Source organism: Lagenorhynchus albirostris, chromosome 1 (genome assembly GCF_949774975.1).
Source record: "Lagenorhynchus albirostris chromosome 1, mLagAlb1.1, whole genome shotgun sequence".
Taxonomy (NCBI): Eukaryota; Metazoa; Chordata; class Mammalia; order Artiodactyla; family Delphinidae; genus Lagenorhynchus; species Lagenorhynchus albirostris.
The window spans coordinates 158,882,171-158,900,410 of NC_083095.1; the positions used below are offsets into that span (position 1 = coordinate 158,882,171).

At 50.7% G+C, this 18,240-nt stretch overlaps 1 protein-coding gene across 1 annotated transcript in view; it reads right to left on the reverse strand.

The window, feature by feature from the left end:
- Nucleotides 1-5,168: 5,168 nt before the first annotated feature.
- RASGRF1 (Ras protein specific guanine nucleotide releasing factor 1) overlaps nt 5,169-18,240 on the reverse strand; it is a 103,833-nt gene continuing 90,761 nt past the window's right edge. The window contains exons 24-27 of the mRNA XM_060170828.1: nt 16,537-16,616; nt 10,257-10,374; nt 8,318-8,386; nt 5,169-5,659 (exon numbers count right to left, since the gene is read on the reverse strand). Coding sequence (XP_060026811.1) covers nt 5,567-5,659; nt 8,318-8,386; nt 10,257-10,374; nt 16,537-16,616 — 360 coding nt within the window. The 3' untranslated portion in view covers nt 5,169-5,566. The remainder of the gene's footprint in view (nt 5,660-8,317; nt 8,387-10,256; nt 10,375-16,536; nt 16,617-18,240) is intronic.

An 18,240-nucleotide genomic window follows, 5' to 3' on the forward strand; every position in this document is an offset into this window, starting at 1 on the left:
CCTGCCGATGCAGGGGACACGGGTTCGCGCCCCGGTCCGGGAGGATCCCACATGCCGCGGAGCGGCTGGGCCCGTGAGCCGTGGCTGCTGGGCCTGCGTGTCCAGAGCCTGTGCTCCGCAACGGGAGAGGCCACAACAGTGAGAGGCCAGCGTACCGCAAAAAAAAAAAAATAATAATAATCATAATAATTAAAAAAAAATAAATGGAGGCAGGGTCAGAAGAAGCCTCACTGACGGATGGATGGATGGATTGGATGGATAGATGGGGATGGGTGGAAGGATGAATCAGTGGATATAGAGATGAGTGACCAGAGAGTTTGTAGAGTGGGAAAGGTAACGAATGCATGAGGTGTATGAGTCTGCATCAAAGAGCAACTTCGGTTGGATCGTAATATGAAGTTGGATCTCTTGCTAGCTCCATTGCTGATGAGGAGACATCCTGTTTAGCTATCTTGATTATTTCCCTTGCCCTGAGTCAGAGAAGTCAGCCTGACAATGTCCTCCAACTGCATGAGAAGGCGTTGTTTGTCCCCTAAGAAGTCAGGGAACATGGGAACCACCACTGGTTTTGTTTTAAGCCCTGAAGATGCTGTATTCACATCCAAGAAAGTGTGACGGCTTGCAGAAAAGTCCAGAAGCTGTGTTTCATTATGGCCAGGATTGGGGTGAAGCCAGTAAGGTTATGTTGAGCAAGTATAGGGTTTTATCCTGTCATTGTTTTGTTTCTTCATGTGTGATATTTTGTTCATCATAGGGTTTTGCATTAATTTTTGTTATTTTAAAATACTGCATTAAAATATTATGCAATAAAAATATCATGACTGAGTTTTTTGGCCCTCCCTTAAATGTTGCACCTGAGAGGGTATGTCTCATTTCTTTCACCCTCGTCCTGGCCCTATGACGGAGCACCAGTTTCTGGACTTTTCTGTAAGCCCCTGTACTCCTGTGCAGGGGAAACTTATCCCTGTTCGGTTTGCTTCACTCTTGCATCTGCGGGAGGCAGGAACTCAGGGGCTGGAGCCCAGAGCGTGTCTGCCTCCAGGGCCTCCTTCAGTCACTTGTTGTTCACACATTCTCCCCGTCTACACTCCTTTGTTTTCACTTAAGACCTTCTATGATATATCCCTACTCTGTTTGCAGCGTCCACTGCCACTGCACTCCTCACCAGTCCACAGGTGAGCTCCCTGTTCTGGGCACAGCCCTACCTCCACCCCCCTCCTCCTGCCTTGTCCTCTTGCCTCCACAGAAACCTCCTCTTCCTGATCTCCTGAATTAATCATCTGCATCACACACTGTTATGCTTCATCCTCTACTATTTTGGAGAGTGTTCTGCAGAGCTCGTTGATTTTCAGCAAGTTTGCACCCTTTTGGCCATTAGTCTGAGTGGTCAGTACTCATGCCATACTGGTGGTTAAATATTTTGAAAATCAGGTTTCCTGTATCTTGCCCTCCTCTGTGAAATGGAGGTAAAAATACCCAGGAGCTCGAGCTCAGACACAGAGCCTGACACGCTGCAAGTTGGACAGAAACGGTAGCAGTAGCAGTCGCTGTTGTTATTTATTGAGTCAGACGATAAAACGCTGGTGGCTTTAAAGGTGATATGTGAGGGGCTTCGGATCCTGGCTGAGAGAGGTTTGCAGGTGCTGTACTCCCCTCCTGATGAGGTTTCCGGGTGCCGTGAGAGGGCTGGAGAGAAGCAAGAATGGGTGTACGGGTTTGTGGGTGGACACGAGGCTTGGCGGGAACCAAAGAGAAAGCACAGCAGTTGGGGCCGTGGGGAGGCTCCAGAGCTGGAAGGCGAGCAGCCGGTTTGCCAGGACCCTGTCCTGTGTGAGCAGGACATACCTGACTTCCCTTGCCGGCAATAAGAAATGGGTCTTGACTGTCTCTGGGCCACGAGTCACTTGATCTGAGTGTGGGTAGTAATTGCACACTGAACATACATTATGGCGTATGCTGTGATCAGTGCTGATAAGGGGCTGTCTGAATGAAAATAGAGTCAGGTTGGGCCAGAGGGAGTCTGTCTGATTTCACCATCAAGCCCTGCTGTGGTACCTCTGGTGACTCCCCGGCCAGCCACTCAGGGACCCCGGCAGGCCCCTCCCACCTGCCACCTGCCTGGTCCCCTCTCTCCCTGGACGCCTCACCAGACTTGCTCAGCCATCGCTCGGACTGTCCCTCATCTGAGACACCCAGGCCCCCCACTCTTTGCTCAGCTAGAAACCTTGGGTTTCTAGCCCTTCAAGGCCCAGTTTGGGACAGTGCCTCTAAGAAGCTCTCTCTGAACAACCCCCTGCCCCCCTTTCTTTTTTTACTGTTTTTTTTTTTTTTATTTCAAATGAAGTGAAATCAATATAGTATACAACTAACCATTTTAAAACATATAATTCAGAGTTATCCCGTTAACTGATATAATTTCTGATCATATCTGGAGCACTTTTTAATGAGCAGACAGTTACATTCAGTTCTTTCTGTCTTTTTTTTTTCTTTTGAGGTGAAATTCACATAACATGAATTAACTATTTTATTTATTTTTATTTTTTAATTTTTGGCCACACCATGTGGAATGCAGGATCTTAGTTCCCCAACCAGGGATGGAACCCGTGGCCCCTGCGGTGGAAGCGTGGAGTCTTAACCACTGGACCACCAGGGAAGTCCCATGAATTAACCATTTTAAAGTGTAGAATTCAGAGACATTTAATACCTACACAACACTGTACAACATTGTGCAGTACCTCTCTCTAGTTTCAAAACTTTTTTTTTTTTTTTTTTGCGGTACGCGGGCCTCTCACCGTTGTGGCCTCTCCCGTTGCAGAGCACAGGCTCCGGACGCACAGGCTCAGCGGCCATGGCTCACGGGCCCAGCCGCTCCGCGGCATGTGGGATCTTCCCGGACCAGGGCACAAACCTGTGTCCCCTGCATCGGCAGGCGGACTCTCAACCACTGCGCCACCAGGGAAGCCCCACGCCAGATCTTTAGTTGCTGGTACGTGGGATCTTTTAGTTGTGGCATGTGGGATCTAGTTCCCTGACCAGGGATAGAACCCGGGCCCCCTGCATTGGGAGCACAGAGTCTTAACCACCAGGGAAGTCCCAAGGCAGGGACCTTGACTGCATTGTTCATGGCTAAGTCCACAGTGCCTAAGATGACCTGAAACAGTCAGGGCTCTACAGATAGCTCATGGTTAGCAAGTGCTTGTCCCGTGCTCATCACCTCAGGGTAGCAGCTTGTAGCAGCACACTGAATCCTCCCAGCAACCTTAACTGCTTTTCTGTGTCTGAAGAAAACAAGCAGTCATGGAGCCTGTTGGCTGCAGCTCCCAGGGAAAAGGGTCTTGCCTCCCAGCGGGCCTCATGCCCGTCACTGAGGGTCGTGTTCTGGGCCCACCCTTCATGGGTGGTTGTGAGGAGGGGTCTGGGGAGGACCAGGGTGCCTTCCCTGGGGCCACGCCTATACTAGCTCTTCCCCAAACAAGTGTATTCTTTCATGCTTCTGGGATTTCGCTGGTCTCCCTGCCCGGCATGTCCTCCCCGCCACCTTCTTCTGGAAAATCATCCCTACTTATCCCACACCATCTTTACACCTCTGTAGAGCTTTTTCCAATCCCCCCACCACTGTCCTTTCCTCCGTGGTGTCCCCAAGGCACTTCCTGCACCATCCCGTGACAGCGTGGCTCAAACGGTCTCTCTAGTAGCTTAAAGGTGGCTGCATATTCTTTGTGGCTCTTCCCATCAAGAGGAGGTGCTTGATTCTCTTCCCCTTGTGACCAGGCTGGCCTTGGTGACGTGCTTGACCAATAGAACACTGTGGGTGTGGTGTTCTGGGAATTCTGAGCCTAGGTCAGAAGAAGCCTTGCAGCTTCTGCCTGAGTCTCTAGGAAGGCTGCTCTTCAGACCCAGCTGCCATACTGTGAGAAGCCCAAGCCACGTGGAGAGGACGCTCCGGTTGACAGCCCCAGCTCAGCCCCCAGCTAAGGGAGAGCACCATCTTGGACACCCCGTCCAGTCGAGCCTTCAGATGACTCCAGCCTCACCTGCTCTGTGACCGGCACCTCACAAGGGACTCCAAGCAAGAACCACCAGCTGGGCCCAGTCAACTCACAGAACTGTGAAAGATTGTTTTCAGCCATCACATTAAGTTTTGGAGGTATTTTTTCCTGCTGCAATAGAGAACATCAACAGTCTCCCTCATCAGATTCTGAGTACCCCCCAAAAGCAGGGATTCTGCCCGTATCGCTCCAGATCTCTGGTCTGAGCCCAGGGCCTGATAAGGACCAAGTGCTCAGCAAATATCCCTTGCGTGAATCAATGAAACCCGTCAAAATTCCGCCGTTCACCCTGAGATAGAATAGATTTATTAGCAAGAGGTAATCAGGAAACATATATTTTTACAAAAACGGAAATTTCTTTTTTTTTCCAAACAAGCTGTAAGTTGAAATATTGTAGGACTTGAAATAGAATTCTCATACCACTAGGTATTGCTTACAGCAAAAGTTGTCTGTTTGTCAGAGTGGAGCATGCCTGCCACTTCAGAGTTAACCTGTGTTTTCTATACTGTACAATGTAAAAAATAGATGGTAATATTCACAGAATAAGCACTACGGTACTATATTCCTGCTAGAAGGCATTTAGACAGGACTACAGTATATGCAATAAAAACACTTGGTTATTGATTTCCTAATTCTACAGTGTGGTACTATTTTTTTCACAAGGCATACAGACTTGGAGCAACTCAACGTAAGCTTGTAGTGACCGTTAGGCAGCTCATAGAGGAAAAGTGACATTTTTGTGTGTTCCCGACTCGCAGTGAATGCTGGGCAGCCGTCGGCAGAAGTCGACATGACTTTGTGTCGTGATTCTGTTTTCCTCAGGAAGTTCCAGGGCCTTGTCCAGGGTTATCGAGACTGCTAGTCACGCTACCTGGTTTTATTCTCAGAGCCAGGAGCGACGTAGTGCCTGAACGAGGTGGTGGCCTCAGTGTCGCAGGGCGTGGTTCTCAGCGGACAGGACTCCTTTCCCTCCAGGTCACTGAGAGACACGGAGTTTTGAGACCTGCGATTTTGGCTGAAAAAGCTGCTTTGGAAATTGGCATCACCGTCAGCGGGAAGATTTGTCGATGACTGGACTTCAGGGTACGGTTCCCCCTCCCGCCTCCCCCCTACCCCCCACCCTGTTATAACAGCTACATGGAACATGCCAGAGGATGCTGTGTGGCCAGCTCAACCCAGGGGCCTGGGCTGGGGACGGACAGAAGCAGGACTGGTGCCAAAGATTCGTGTATGCACGGATTCTGTTTTCCCTTTGGGGGAGAGTGAGGGGCTGGGAAGAACAGACTAAGAGTACAATTGTTTCAAAGAAACAGGCACTGCAGGAAACGAGGGATGGGGTGCGTGGACCAAGTCCTAACCGGTGCAGAGATTCATATTTTGGTTCTACAGGAATCTAAGAACAAGAACGGATTTGTATTCTTGGAGAAGCACATACTAAAGAAGAAAACCCAGAGAAACCAAACGACTATGTACAATATCATATAGCATGTGTCCATGGCGGTGGGCTGGGTACAGCTTCAGGTGGGGAGTTTTGGTTCTATTTGGAGAGAACACTTGTAGAGACTTTCTTCGTCCATTACAAAAGATTGGTCCAGTAAATATTGGGTTACCTGAGAAAAGGAAAAGAGAAAAAGGAATGGCAGGGCTATGGGACCTCCATAATACTACGTGGACGTCGGGTGTCTCCCGGGAATCAGGCACTAGGGTGGAGGCGGGGAGGGGTGTCAGGCTTGCACATGAGGCAAAGATGCATTAAGCAGTGTTGTTTCTTAGTATTATTTTTTGCCTTTTTTGTCTTCACAGTAATATAAAATCACATATAGTCAAAATTACTCTTGACCACCGTTTCTTTGGTTGAACATTAGGTGAAATATTTGGGGCTCATATTAAAAAAACATCTCTATCTACATATCTAAAACGTTAATTGTAGCATCTAGGTAGTGGATGTACGGGTGTTCACAATTCTTTCAATGTTTCTGTATGTTGGAAAAACGTAGTTAAACACCAGGTTTTGTAACACCGAGAGAGATTCACCCGAGAGAAGACAGTGGAAACTGAGGCCGTCTAAGGAGGCTTTCGTCTCATGAGGCTCACTCCAGGGCAAAATCTCAGAGTGGAAAATCAGGAAGAGTCACCTCGTGGACTCAATCACTCTCCTTCCTCCTCCCTCCCCACCTCACACTGCTCTCAAGTGTTTTGCTGGATTCCTGTGTGTTCAGTGTACGATGAGAGATCAGAGCCCAGATCTCATAGGCAAACCCCACCCGCCCTTCGAAAAGCATCTTCCCAGGCTCATTGACTTGTCAGTTGTTTGGAGCCGGAGGTTCATGTTTTTCCACAGAAACTCAGAGCAGAAAGAAGAAAACACATTATATTTCTTAGCACGTAATTGGGAATCATCTGAGCTGCTTGAGAAAAATCAAGTCTTTGTTGCGAGCGTCTTTGCTAATGGACCCTCTGCTACTGTGAGGGACGGAACCGGCTTCCTGCGACGCTGATCACCAATCACAGATGAAATGATTATTGTGTCTGATGAGTGGCTCTCGCCCAGCACCTCTAGGAAGACAATCTCAGCTACCACGGTCTAGATTAACTCATACCCACTGATAAAGATGTGGCGATTTTATAGCCATGTGAAATAGACCAGACTTTTATAAATAGCTAGCAGCTTCCTGTGAACAGCCCTTTCTAGAGCACAAAATCTCAACCCTCCCAAACACTCTGGGAATCAGCAGACTGGTTAGTTAGTTTCCTCCGTCATGAGTATTTGTTTCCCTAAAAATTTTGCTTTAGCGGGAGACTGGCAGCAAATCCCACCACTGCAAAGCTGTTAAGGAAAAGAGTCTGAAGGGCAGTAACATGTATTTGTATTGCATATGGAGCTCGAGGGCTAGTTTAAGAAGGGGCCAAGGCCTAATACAGTGCCTGGCACACAGTACATGCTCAGTAAATACTTGAGCGAATGAGCGAACAAGGAAAAAGTGGCACAATTGGTTCACCCACTGATTTTTCTTCTCTTTGTGGCTGTCAGCTATAAGACAGATAGTGAGTTCACGGAACATGGCAGGAAACAGGGCAAGTCTATCACAAAGGAAGGTAGAAGGGAAAAATACTAAGAGCTTGATTTTCTGGTATGTTCAGGAGTGTGTCTGGGGCTGGATATCTTTTGTGAACTTCAAACTAGGAGGTTAAGAAGCTGGATGGAAAGCAAATACATCTCTGGGCAGCGTAAAAAAGTCATAGGATTCGGAGCCAGAGTCTGGATTAGCAAGTCCCAGTTATTTTAACTGTAAAATGGGGCTAACGGCACAGGGTTTGAGTAGTGAAATGAGACTAACATGCCAACCTCTCTCCATACAGCCCCACCACCTTTTAAAAAATGCGTATTAATCCAGTCCTGTAAGCTCCTTTCAGGGCTTCCCACTCTTCTTAGGACACGGCTCCAGATCCTTCTAGAAGCCCACAGTCCCACCTGGTTCAGGCTTGTCTGAGGCTACTCATAGCTGCCGTCTGTGGTCTCTGTGCTTCTCAGATGGGCCCTGTCCCCCAACCCCAATACAGGCCCCTGGATTCACACTCTCACAGCACCCTCTGATTCCCGAATGTACAAGGTGTTTTCTCCCCCACCTTGCCTATAGCAGCAAAAGACTGAAACAACCTAAATGTCCATCAGTATAGAGGATCGAATAAATACCTGAATTTCTCTACAGCTGTAAGGAAGAAGGAGAATGCCTCTGCCTCAACAGGAAATATCTCCAAGATATGTTATTAAGGGAAAAAAGAATGATGCTGGAGCAATGTATAGTATGCTACAGTATACATTATAGTAAAAAAAAAGTTGGGGTGTGTTTGCATACACACACAAAAAATGGATGATACGGTTGGCTTTGGGAGGGGAACTTGGAGGCTGGGGGACTTTTTGCTGTGTGCCCTTTCTAGCTGTGAATTTTGAAACTGGTGAGCAGTTCGAAAAGATGTGATAAACACTGCCTCTCCTGCCTCAGGGGAGGTCAGACATGATTATAAACCTTCCCATGGCAGGTAAAAATCAGACAGGAGCTGAAAGATTAGCACAAGCGCAGTCCAAAGGAGCGGGAACTCAGGGCGGGTCCGGGGACAGGGGACAAGAAGGGTTTCCTAAAAGAGAGGGCCCAGGGAACTCCGGGGCAGAAAGTGGTTGGGTGTGGAGCGGAAAAGGCAGGGAGGAAGGCAGTGCAGCCAGAGCCCTTGTGAAAAAGCGGAAGTGACTGAAAATGCTGCTGGCTTACCTTTGCCTGGTGCTCTATCTTGTACGCAGTTTGTTGAAACTGGCGAATCTCTCGGATGATATGGGATATCTGCGGGAAGGAAGGAGGGGTTTGGAAGACAGTTTTCTCTTAGTACCCCTCCCCCAACCCCCCCTCCCCCCAACCCATGCCACACAACAGAAGGGACATCCACAGACATGTCTGCAGTCAGTCTCTTAATTCACCTCCTGGGAGACCCCACTGAGGCAGCGAGAGTTTCTTTAAACCAGCCACCTGCCTCAGAGGCTGACACTTGGTAAGAATCTATACATCTACAGGTTATAAGTTATGACATAGAGTATTTGTCCTTCTCTGACTTATTTCACTAAGTATAATACCCTCTAGGTCCATCCACATTGTTGCCAATGGCAGAATTTCCTGCAATTGATTTATTTATTGAACTATAGTTGATGTACAATATTCTATGTTACCAGGTGCACAATATAGTGATTCACAATTTTTGAAGGTTATACTCCACTTATAGCTGTTATAAAATATTGGCTATATTCCCCGTGTTGTACAACATAACCTTGTGGCTTATTTTATACATAATATTGGGTTGGCGAAAAAGTTCGTTAGGTTTCAAGTAAAGACACATTTTTCATTTTTACCAAGAACTTTACTGAACAACGTATTCAGTAACCGAACGAACTTTTTGGCCAAAGCAATAGTTTGTACCTCTTAGAATTTCCTTCTTTTTTATGGCTGAATAACATTCCTCTTTCTCCGTGTGTGTGTGTGTGTGTGTGTGTGTGTGTGTGTGTGTGTGTGTGTGTGTATACACCACATCTTCTTTATCCAGTCACATAATCTATAAAAATACTGCATTACTAGGTCATATACCTGAAACTATCACAATATTGTAAAGGAACTATACTTCAATAAAAAAGATGCATATTCTGAAAGGTAAAAAGTGTATTTAGTAGGGTCACATGATAGATGATGAAGAAAGAATTGTTTTAAAGACTCAGAGATAATACAGTAAAAGAAAATTACCAATCATTTTCTCTGAGTAATGAAAATAAATGAGTGATTTTTGTTGCTAAAAAAAAAAAAGAATCTATAGGTTAATTATACTATGTGATTAAGAGAAGAACATATCATTTGATCAGTGGTGCTGGTTTATCCAACATCCTAAAACAGCCCCCCTCAATTCCAGCAACAGCTAAAGGCCTCTGCCACTTTCTACGTGCCCACCACGTGCAAGACCACACCAAGGGGCTCCCCCATCCTGTTCCCAGGTCAGTGCTGCCAACTTGCCTTTGACAGAGAAACCTTACCTATTGAACAAAATCTCGGGAGGAACCCCATGACACAGAACCGACACAAATAGAGGCTCTCTAGTTGGAGTGAGAAGACGAGAAGGTTGGCTGGAAAGCAGGCTCCCTGCTGGAAGGATCCTCATCTCCCCTCTCAGGGTCTAGACTCCTCTGGGGAAACTGGAAACCTACTTGCTTAGGAGGTGCTGCAGAAATGACTTTGCTGCGGCCACATAACGCAAGTGCTTATCTGAACAGTAATGGATGGGGTGCGAATAAAGGGGCAGGCTTTGGAGTCTGACAGGCTTGGGCCCCAGACCCGGCTCTGCCTTTTCCTTAGGGGTGACCTTGGGCTGGTCATTGATTACTCCAAGCCTCAGCCTGCTCACCTGTAAGGTGGAGAATAACAAGAGCACCCACCCCTCAGACTGTGGGCATTAAAGGAGGAGATGCAGGTAGAGCTGGCTCCGGGCCTGCCAGATGCTAGCTGCTCGTTTGAGGAAGTGACTGTTCTTACTGGAGAAGCCAGGTTCAGGCTCCCCAGTGCGTGTGCCGTGTCCAGTTGGCCAGGACTGTCGGGCACAGCTCGGGTGAGCACGGGGCTTGGGTCTGGGTTTTGATGTTCCCCCCACCCCTGCCCCGCCCTGCTGTGGGGAACGCACCATTCTCATCTTGGAGAAGTTGACCAGGCCGTCCTCCGTGTAGTTGGGCGTCCCCTCTTCGATGAAGGCCAGGTCAGTGAGGTACATCCCCAGGTAAGGGACACAGGGTGGGTCACAACTTTGAAGCAAATGGCGTTAACAGAAGTTTTTCACTTAAAAGCTCGAGCCTCTACCAAGAACAGAATACCCCGCATGCATCTCTCGCTTTGCTGGAGGGAAAGAGATTTCTATTCGCCGAGAGTCATAGCAGCTCTTGGGGCTCGGACTGCCAGCTGGGTGTGAGGGTCAGTCCTCCGGGGTGGTGGGGGTGACATGGTGCCTGCTGGGGCCTGGGGCGTCTCAATCAATCACCCCTCCCACCCCAAGCCAGAAGGCCCTCCTCTACCTCTCCGCTCTCCCTCCCAGATGGAGCCCTGGGGCTTGGCCGCCAGCCCCCTCCCAGCTTGCCTTTCCTTTCTGTCTCTCCCCTGAAACTCTCCATCCCGATCCCGCCCTAGAATCACATCCCGGGGGACTTCACAGCACCGTGCCCTTTCCTGCCAGTCACCACCAGCCACCCCACCGAGCCCCTTGTCTCTTTCTTTCCCCAAGACTTCTCTCCCTTTACTTCTTCCCCACTGGGATCTCTGCCCACCCAAGCACTGGGCTGCCAGCTCAGGGAACCCTTGCCCTCTGAGATCACCATCCTGGATTCGGCTTCTGGGCGGGGGCACTGGGTGAGACGGCTCCCAGGACCGGTGGCTCCTGGGGGATGGCTTTCATGGGGATGGTACGCAGCAGTATGGGCCGGACCTCTCTGATCTGTGGCTCTGAAGCAGGGGCTCCTGTTACTGTTCCTGCACAACTTGTTCTGGTGCCTCTGGGTGGGGTGCTAGGTTAAGGGGGTGACTCTGTGATGGGTCCAGTGGTCACTCTCCCCTGGCAGAGCTCCAGATAGTTCACCCAGGGGACTCCTCAAACAGTGTTCCGGAGCCTTCTCTCAGCTCAGCACACAGGTACAGGGACCCGCCTTTCTAGCCCATCTCACCTTTGTCTCCTTGTGACAGTCCTGCCACTCCAGAGGAAGGGGAGGCAGGGAGGATGGTAGAGCAAGAACAGAAACCTGGCCTCTGTCCCTTGCCTGCTTGCTGTGTGACCCTAGGCCAGTTCTTTCCCCCTCTGGTCCTCAGGTTCCCCTCGTACCAGAGAACTGATGTTAGCTAAGACAAGTTTAAGTGATTTGAGAGTTGATTTTAGGTGATGCCCAGACACTGTTCAAATAAATTGATTCATATGATAAGAAACATTAGATTTTCACTCCCCTCTCCCCCCACCCACTGCTCAAGGAGAGAGCTCATTTGGTGACAGCATAGCTTTGACACTTTCTAACACGTGCCGTTTTCCTCTATTTTTCTTTTTGAACAAATAGTAACAGGTCTCACTCAGGAAACACCAGGATCTGGCCAGAATTTAATAATATTATTTTGATTTCACTGTATTTATTTTTTATGGTAACCTGTGTATTTATGGCAAATACGCTGGTTTCCCATTTGCTGTATAGAGTTTTCCTTCTTATTTAAATGTATTTCTGGGAAATAGTGAGTTAATTTAAAGGAGACCATTAAGTAAGTGCAAATATAGCTGACACATGGATACGGCAAAGTCTTGAAGGAGGTGGATGCTTGGAGTTTGGGAAACAGTGAGCAGGAGAAATGTTTTTTGAACTGTCGGTCTTTACCCTTTCATGGGTGTTAAAACCAATTTGGTGAGTGTTGACCAGATTTTTTTTAAATTAAAAAAAAGAGAGAATAGATGATATCTGGGTTCATTGCATGGACTAAAACTGCTTTGTGAAATTTTTGTTGCTGTTATGCATATATGCATTTGTATATAGGGTCACACTGTCAAATGCAATTTTTTTTTTTTTTTTTTTTTTACTGTGAGTTGTGAAAAAGAAAAAAAAGCAAGAATCATACTGGTCACTGGCAGACCTCTCTGGGTCCTTCTGGCCATTATAGTCCATGACTTCTACATGCCTGGCTTTTCACTTCCTTTCCGTCAAACTCCAAGTCTGGAGCACAGGCTGGTGGATCTGATGGAGAAAGAGTTCAAAGGTCTGAGCAGCCGCTCTGGAGCTGGACGGCTGAGGCACTGTGCTGACCGGCAGGTTCTGGGGGGCGCCGCACTCCCCCTGCCCTTAATGGGAACCAGGTAGCCCGCAGAGCTCAAAGGACCTCTTATCTCAGATAGAGGCAGAAGGGGAGGCTGGGTGCTGCTCGCTGCCTGTGAATGACTGAAGGACGCAGGGTGTTTCCGGATGCCTCACAGGGGCTCTGACCACCCAGACCAGTGAAAAAAGTCTGGGAGTCCTTTGGTCTCCCAGGGAGGTGGATCTCCCTGAGGTGTTTACTGGGGTTTCTGATCCAGTTGTGGAAAGGTGATGGACGGGCAATTTAGTCACGGCAAGTGGCACTGCCAGCCCCAGCACCAAACTCTGTTCCTGTTTCCTACCTTCACGGTGAGGGGTCCAGGGAACACCACTCTTAATTCAACCACGTACACACACACACGCACACACACGCACACCCAACCAACCCAAATCCAGAGCCACGTAGGTAAATATATGGGGCTGTCGGAGTGGCCAGTGTAGGGGGCGGTGGGGACAGGTGTGGGGCACACGGGGCTGGTGGAGGGCCCCCAAAGGGCCCCACTGCATGGAGACAGACCGTGCTGAGCATCTGAGCGAGCAGGGGAGCACGGTAGGGGCTTCGTGTAGGCAAAACACCCAACCTATGGCTAGCTCTGAACTTTCCATGTGGGCATCTGGCCCCTGTCAGGAGGGATCCAGCCTTGCCCTGGATCAGGGCGGGGCCAACAAGGCTGAAACTGTGTGGGGGGGAGCGCTTCCTCTTTCGGCACAGCCCCGCCATGCCTGTGTCTGATGTTTCAGGGAGAGAAAGAAAAGTGCCCCGTCCCCCATCCTAAAAGCTGCTCCTGGCGTTCCGGGCAGGCCTAGACGGGGTGACACCTGACAGCTGGATCTTGTCTGTGGTTGTTTGGGGCCCCCGCACTTCATGTTTCTACCAAGAAATTCCTGCTGATGTCAAGGGGGATGAAAGAAATTAACTGGTACCGGCGACAAAGCGAGATGCAGCTGCCCGAGGGGCGCTCCACCTGACCCCAGGAAACGGGCGGTGACGGCACGGGTCAGCCCTCTCCTTCACCCCGTCGCAGCTGTGGGACGGGCTGCTCTCTCTTACAGGTCTCGGTGCTGGCATGGGGTGCAGGGAAATCGGGTACTCAGGTTATGGAAAAAGAAAATTTTTTTTTTTCTTTTTTTTTTTGGCAATGTGTGGGCAGTGTGGGTGGGACTCGGGGTCCAGTCTTGCTTTCTGCCTCCTGGATACTCCCTGCTCTGTTGTCTCATTAGCAAGAGACTGGGCTTTGCTCTGGGGCCACAGACGGAAAATAAAGATGGAGCCCCTGAGACTCTGGAACTCCAGGACTCTGGATCCATCATATCCACGTAGATAGACGGATGCTCCCCCCGTTTGGAGGTGGCTGCGTGGTGGCCTGCTGGTCCGCTGGCAGACTCGCCCCTCCAGAGCTGTTCCCACCCTCCACTGACGGGAACAGACGGGAAGGGCTTTCATGGCAGCAGCTAGCAGTGAGAGCCCGGCCCCTGCGTTCCTTCCGTGGGCATCCTAGTCAAGCTAAAGACAAAAGTGCAGATGAGCCCGTCAGAGACGGACGGGCAAAACTGGGACTGGCCCCCAAGGAGCTGGCGGCCGCATTTTACTGCCGAACGTAGTTAGCCCTCAGCCACATGTTGTTGGCTGGAGCTGTGGGAAGGTTCTGGTCCCTGGGTGGCTGAGAGGAGCGGACAGTCTCAGGGGTTGGACCAGGGTGTGGTTTGGGGAATGAGAAGGGTAGATAACGTTCATCTGGGGGCGCCCGGGCAGGGGACGGAAGCACCGTAGGTGGGCCAGGGGATATTTAAGAGAGTGGCCGGGGACGGGAGGCAGGATTTGGCGGTAAAGGGAAAAGGTCACGTGCTAGCCCGGCTGCTGGCACTAGGCTGAATGATATAATGACAGGCGAAAAAGGATGCCCAGGACCTCAGAACGGGTCTGAGGACTTACGCGGTGGGGTCCGTCACGGGCTCCTTGTCTGGGGGGGTCACAGCTGTGCCCACCACCTCACTGCACTCCCTCCGGCCCGTCCCCTGCCTGGTGAGACGACCCCCAAACCCTGACACAACACCGCTCTAAGTATAAACCTCAGTGCCTCCGAAGAAAGAGTGCAGACACGTTTGCCCCAATCTGTCCTTCCCCTGCCTGGCTTGGCCTAGATCTCCATAAGGCAGGAACCCGGTTTGCATAAAGGTCTTAGCGCCCAGATGCCCGAAGGCCACCTCCGCCCCGTGTGGCAGGGAGCAGAGGCGTCTGGGAGAGGCACTTACATAGGCCCACGGGTAACCTGAAAGAGGGAAGACAGTCAGCATGGGGACTCGGACAGAATGGGGGACCACGGACGCGGTGGAGGCAGCGGCGGCGGTGGACGAGGAAGCCATGTGAAGGAGGCTGATGGAGCAGAGCACCCTGCGGGCGGACGGACAGGTTGGTGAATGCACGGGGGGGGCAGCTCCCCGCAAGCACAGTCCACAGGGGCTCCGCAGAGCCCAGGCGGAGGAGAGACGGCCGGACAGCACAGATGGGTGGAACATCTGTCTGAGGACACAAATAAAGTGGAGATGGTCAAGGCAATGGCACACGGAGCCGGCACAAGGGACAGACCAGGTACGGCAGGAAGAAAACGAGAAAGGCAGACGGGGGCTGGCAGGGCGGGTGTGTGGTGTGTCAGAGCCACCGGCGAGGCTGGACGTGCTGGGTGGTCGCGGACTTCAGTGGCCTTGTACTGGCAGTGAGCACGTGATCCCTCGCGGAAGGGAGGAAAGGCATTCCCGGGCTCTATAAGGAGCCGGGACCCTAGGGGTCTCCCAGGGTCTCTCCAAAGTCCAGCAAGTAGCCAGCCAGGCAGGGAGAGAGAGGGTGAGGGCCAGCCCAACGGGGCACATGTTCAAGTGCCCGAGGGGAACACAGTGGCAGAGACTAGTGGAGAAACCCCAAGTGCGCGTCTAACCAGAGTGAGCAAACCCACATTTCACGTGTGTACGTGGCCACAGCACGTACCAACGGGCCGAGTCACCGCTGCCCTGGGAGAGCTGGCCTGGACCCTCATGGGAGGTAACCTCGGGGAAACCGTGGAGCACTGGCCTGGGAGGCCAGCCTGGGCCGAGGCCCGGCTCTGTCACCATGGCCCCAAATCCTTGGGCCAGCCACTAGTTCCTGTGTCCTTGTCTGGAGAAACATCATGGGAGAATCTGTCTCACAACAGTGGTTCTCAACGGGGGCGATTTTGCCTCCCTGAGGATAGCTGGCCATGTCTGAAGACCTTCTCGGTTGTCATAACTGGGGGGGGGGGCGCGGGGCAGACACCGGCATTTCATGGGTAGAGGCCAGGGATGCTGAGAAACATCTTTCTATGCACAGGACAGTCCCCACGACAAAAACTGTCCTGGTCTAGGGACCTCCCTGGTGGTCCAGTGGTTAAGACTCTGCACTTCTACTGCAGCGGGCGCAGGCTTGAACCCTAGCTGGGGAACTAAGATCCCACATTCCGCGTGGTGTGGCAAAAAAAACCCAACAAAATCCTGGTCTAAAGGACAAGAAGGCCGAGGTTGAGAAGGCCCACCTCCCAGGCAGCGTTAATGGGGCTGCACACACCATGGCCAGGCAGGGCACAAACTTTGCAAACTGTAAGGTGTAAATTACTGGTAAAACCGTATTTCTTCGATTCCAAGATGCCATTGTGTGTAAAATGCACTCTTGTCTTGATGGCTAATTATCCAGTACAAAAAGGAAACACAATCATACGAAACAAATACACTGACTGTGAGATGTATCCTGATGTCAGAAATGGTAAAATGTAAAATAAAACGTGCATTTTGGAATCAAGGAATCCGGCACCGCTATTATCATCATCACAGCTACTGCACGTCTCAAGACTATTGCTGTGCCTCTCCCGGGAAATGCCCTGACACCTTGGAATTTCTCTGGTAGAAGATGGAGGACAAAGCTGACCTGCCCTGGGGGTCTGGGATGTGTAGGGGTCGGTCTTGTGGGTAGACAGATGGACAGACAGACAGACCTCCTGCTCCAGCCAGGGGTGGCACGTGAATGCCTCTGCAGTGTGGTTCTCCAATTTAAAAAATAACGGTGACAAAATGACACACACTTACTTTTTCAGAGCTTCTCTCAGATTCTTAAATCTGCCCTCTGACGACACAAGCTTTTGGAGCTTATCAATCAAAGTTTTTGTCTAGAAGGAATTAGAAGTATTTACTAGCACACAGCACACAGCAAGGCCCGCGACTCTGGCCCACACTCCGGGGCTTCGCTTTGCCTCCTCGAGATAGGGCACGGGGATCTGGGGACTTCCTGGGTCTGGGGACTTGACCCTGGACTCCTGAGGAGGCAGACACGGATCTTTGTTTTGCTTGCCCGTGTCCATACATCTTTCAGAAACATGGGAGTTGGGTCAGGAGGGTCCCAGTGTCAGGGTCCTGAGACCTGGGTGGTTGGGAGGGACTTGGTGGGGGTAACTCCAGGGACCTGGACCCGATACAGGGCATGGCCGATGCTTCATCATCACGATCTTTCTAATGACTGTACCCAAAAGATGTGACCATCTTCTCATACCTTCACTTTGCTATATCAGGAGCACCACCCAGATTTAAGAATCAAGAAAAATAGATGGCAGGTGAACTGATCATCAAAGGAGAAAAGACTTTGATGGAGAAGGGGAAACCCTGCAGCAAAGGGTCCCATCCGCCAAATGACCAGGCCAGGCCCTGCCGACGTGTCAGGCCGGAGCAACTTGGGTGGCTGGAGTTTGTCTTAAGGGACCAGCTGTGTGCCACAGAGCATGTCCTGGGTGGAGCCTGGCTCTGTGCTTCTCCTGCATGACCTGGGGAAACCCCTTCACCTCTGAGGTCCTCAGCGCCCTCATTCATAAAACGGGGAGATGACTAGTGACCACCTTTCCAGCTCTAATCCTCAGAATCCAGAATGTGGTTGAGAAATCGGGCCGGAGACCAGCCGTGCATCTTATTACCAGAGGGGCTAGTCAGCCTGGAGGGGACACTGGCCACAGAGGCCAAGTACACCCCTGATCGTCGGGTCTAATTTTTATCTGAGAAAACTGCCTGCGGAAGACGACAAGCTAAATCTTCCTTCTGATGGAAGAAGAGGTTGGTGTGCACTCTTCAAGGAGAAAGGATGGCAAAGCACACCTATCTGCTCGGTCCCTCCTATCAATCCGAAGTCTTGCTGCCTGGTTTGGACTGACCCCGCTCAAAGCAAACATTTATTCTGGATCTGGTGAAAGAGCCACAGGCCAGGATGGAACGAGCCCCGCCAAGCCAAGGGCAGGTGATTCTGCTTTCACCTGCGATGACCCTTCTCAGACGCCCAGGCCAACCTCCACCCCAGGCTCTCAACGGCCCTCCTGCACTTAATCTCTTTCCAGAGCTGTGCTCTTGCCTCCTCTTCTTTCCCCTCCACCTGCAGAGACATGAGATGCTGCAGCTTGAGGCCAGATGTGGGGTCTGAGTGTCCAGAGCCCTCAGTGGACTCTGTCGCCCACCCTCAGCACGCCCGTGGGCAAGGTAGCGCTCCACTCACTTTGCTAGGTTTTGACCTTCGTATCTGGAAAACGGGAGGGTAGGTCCAGGTGTTCCTTAAGGGCAATACTCGTTCAGACAGTCCAGAATTGTGGGTGACATAAAAGCTACACAGCCACGTAGCATCACCACGCTTAGAGACCATGAAAAGGTACAAAGGATATTCTGGTGGGTGGGGTTTTTGCGTACACTTGGGGCCAATTCGTGGCTCTGAGGTGGGCACACTTTGATTTCTTCCGCACCTGCGTGCTTACTTGAGGT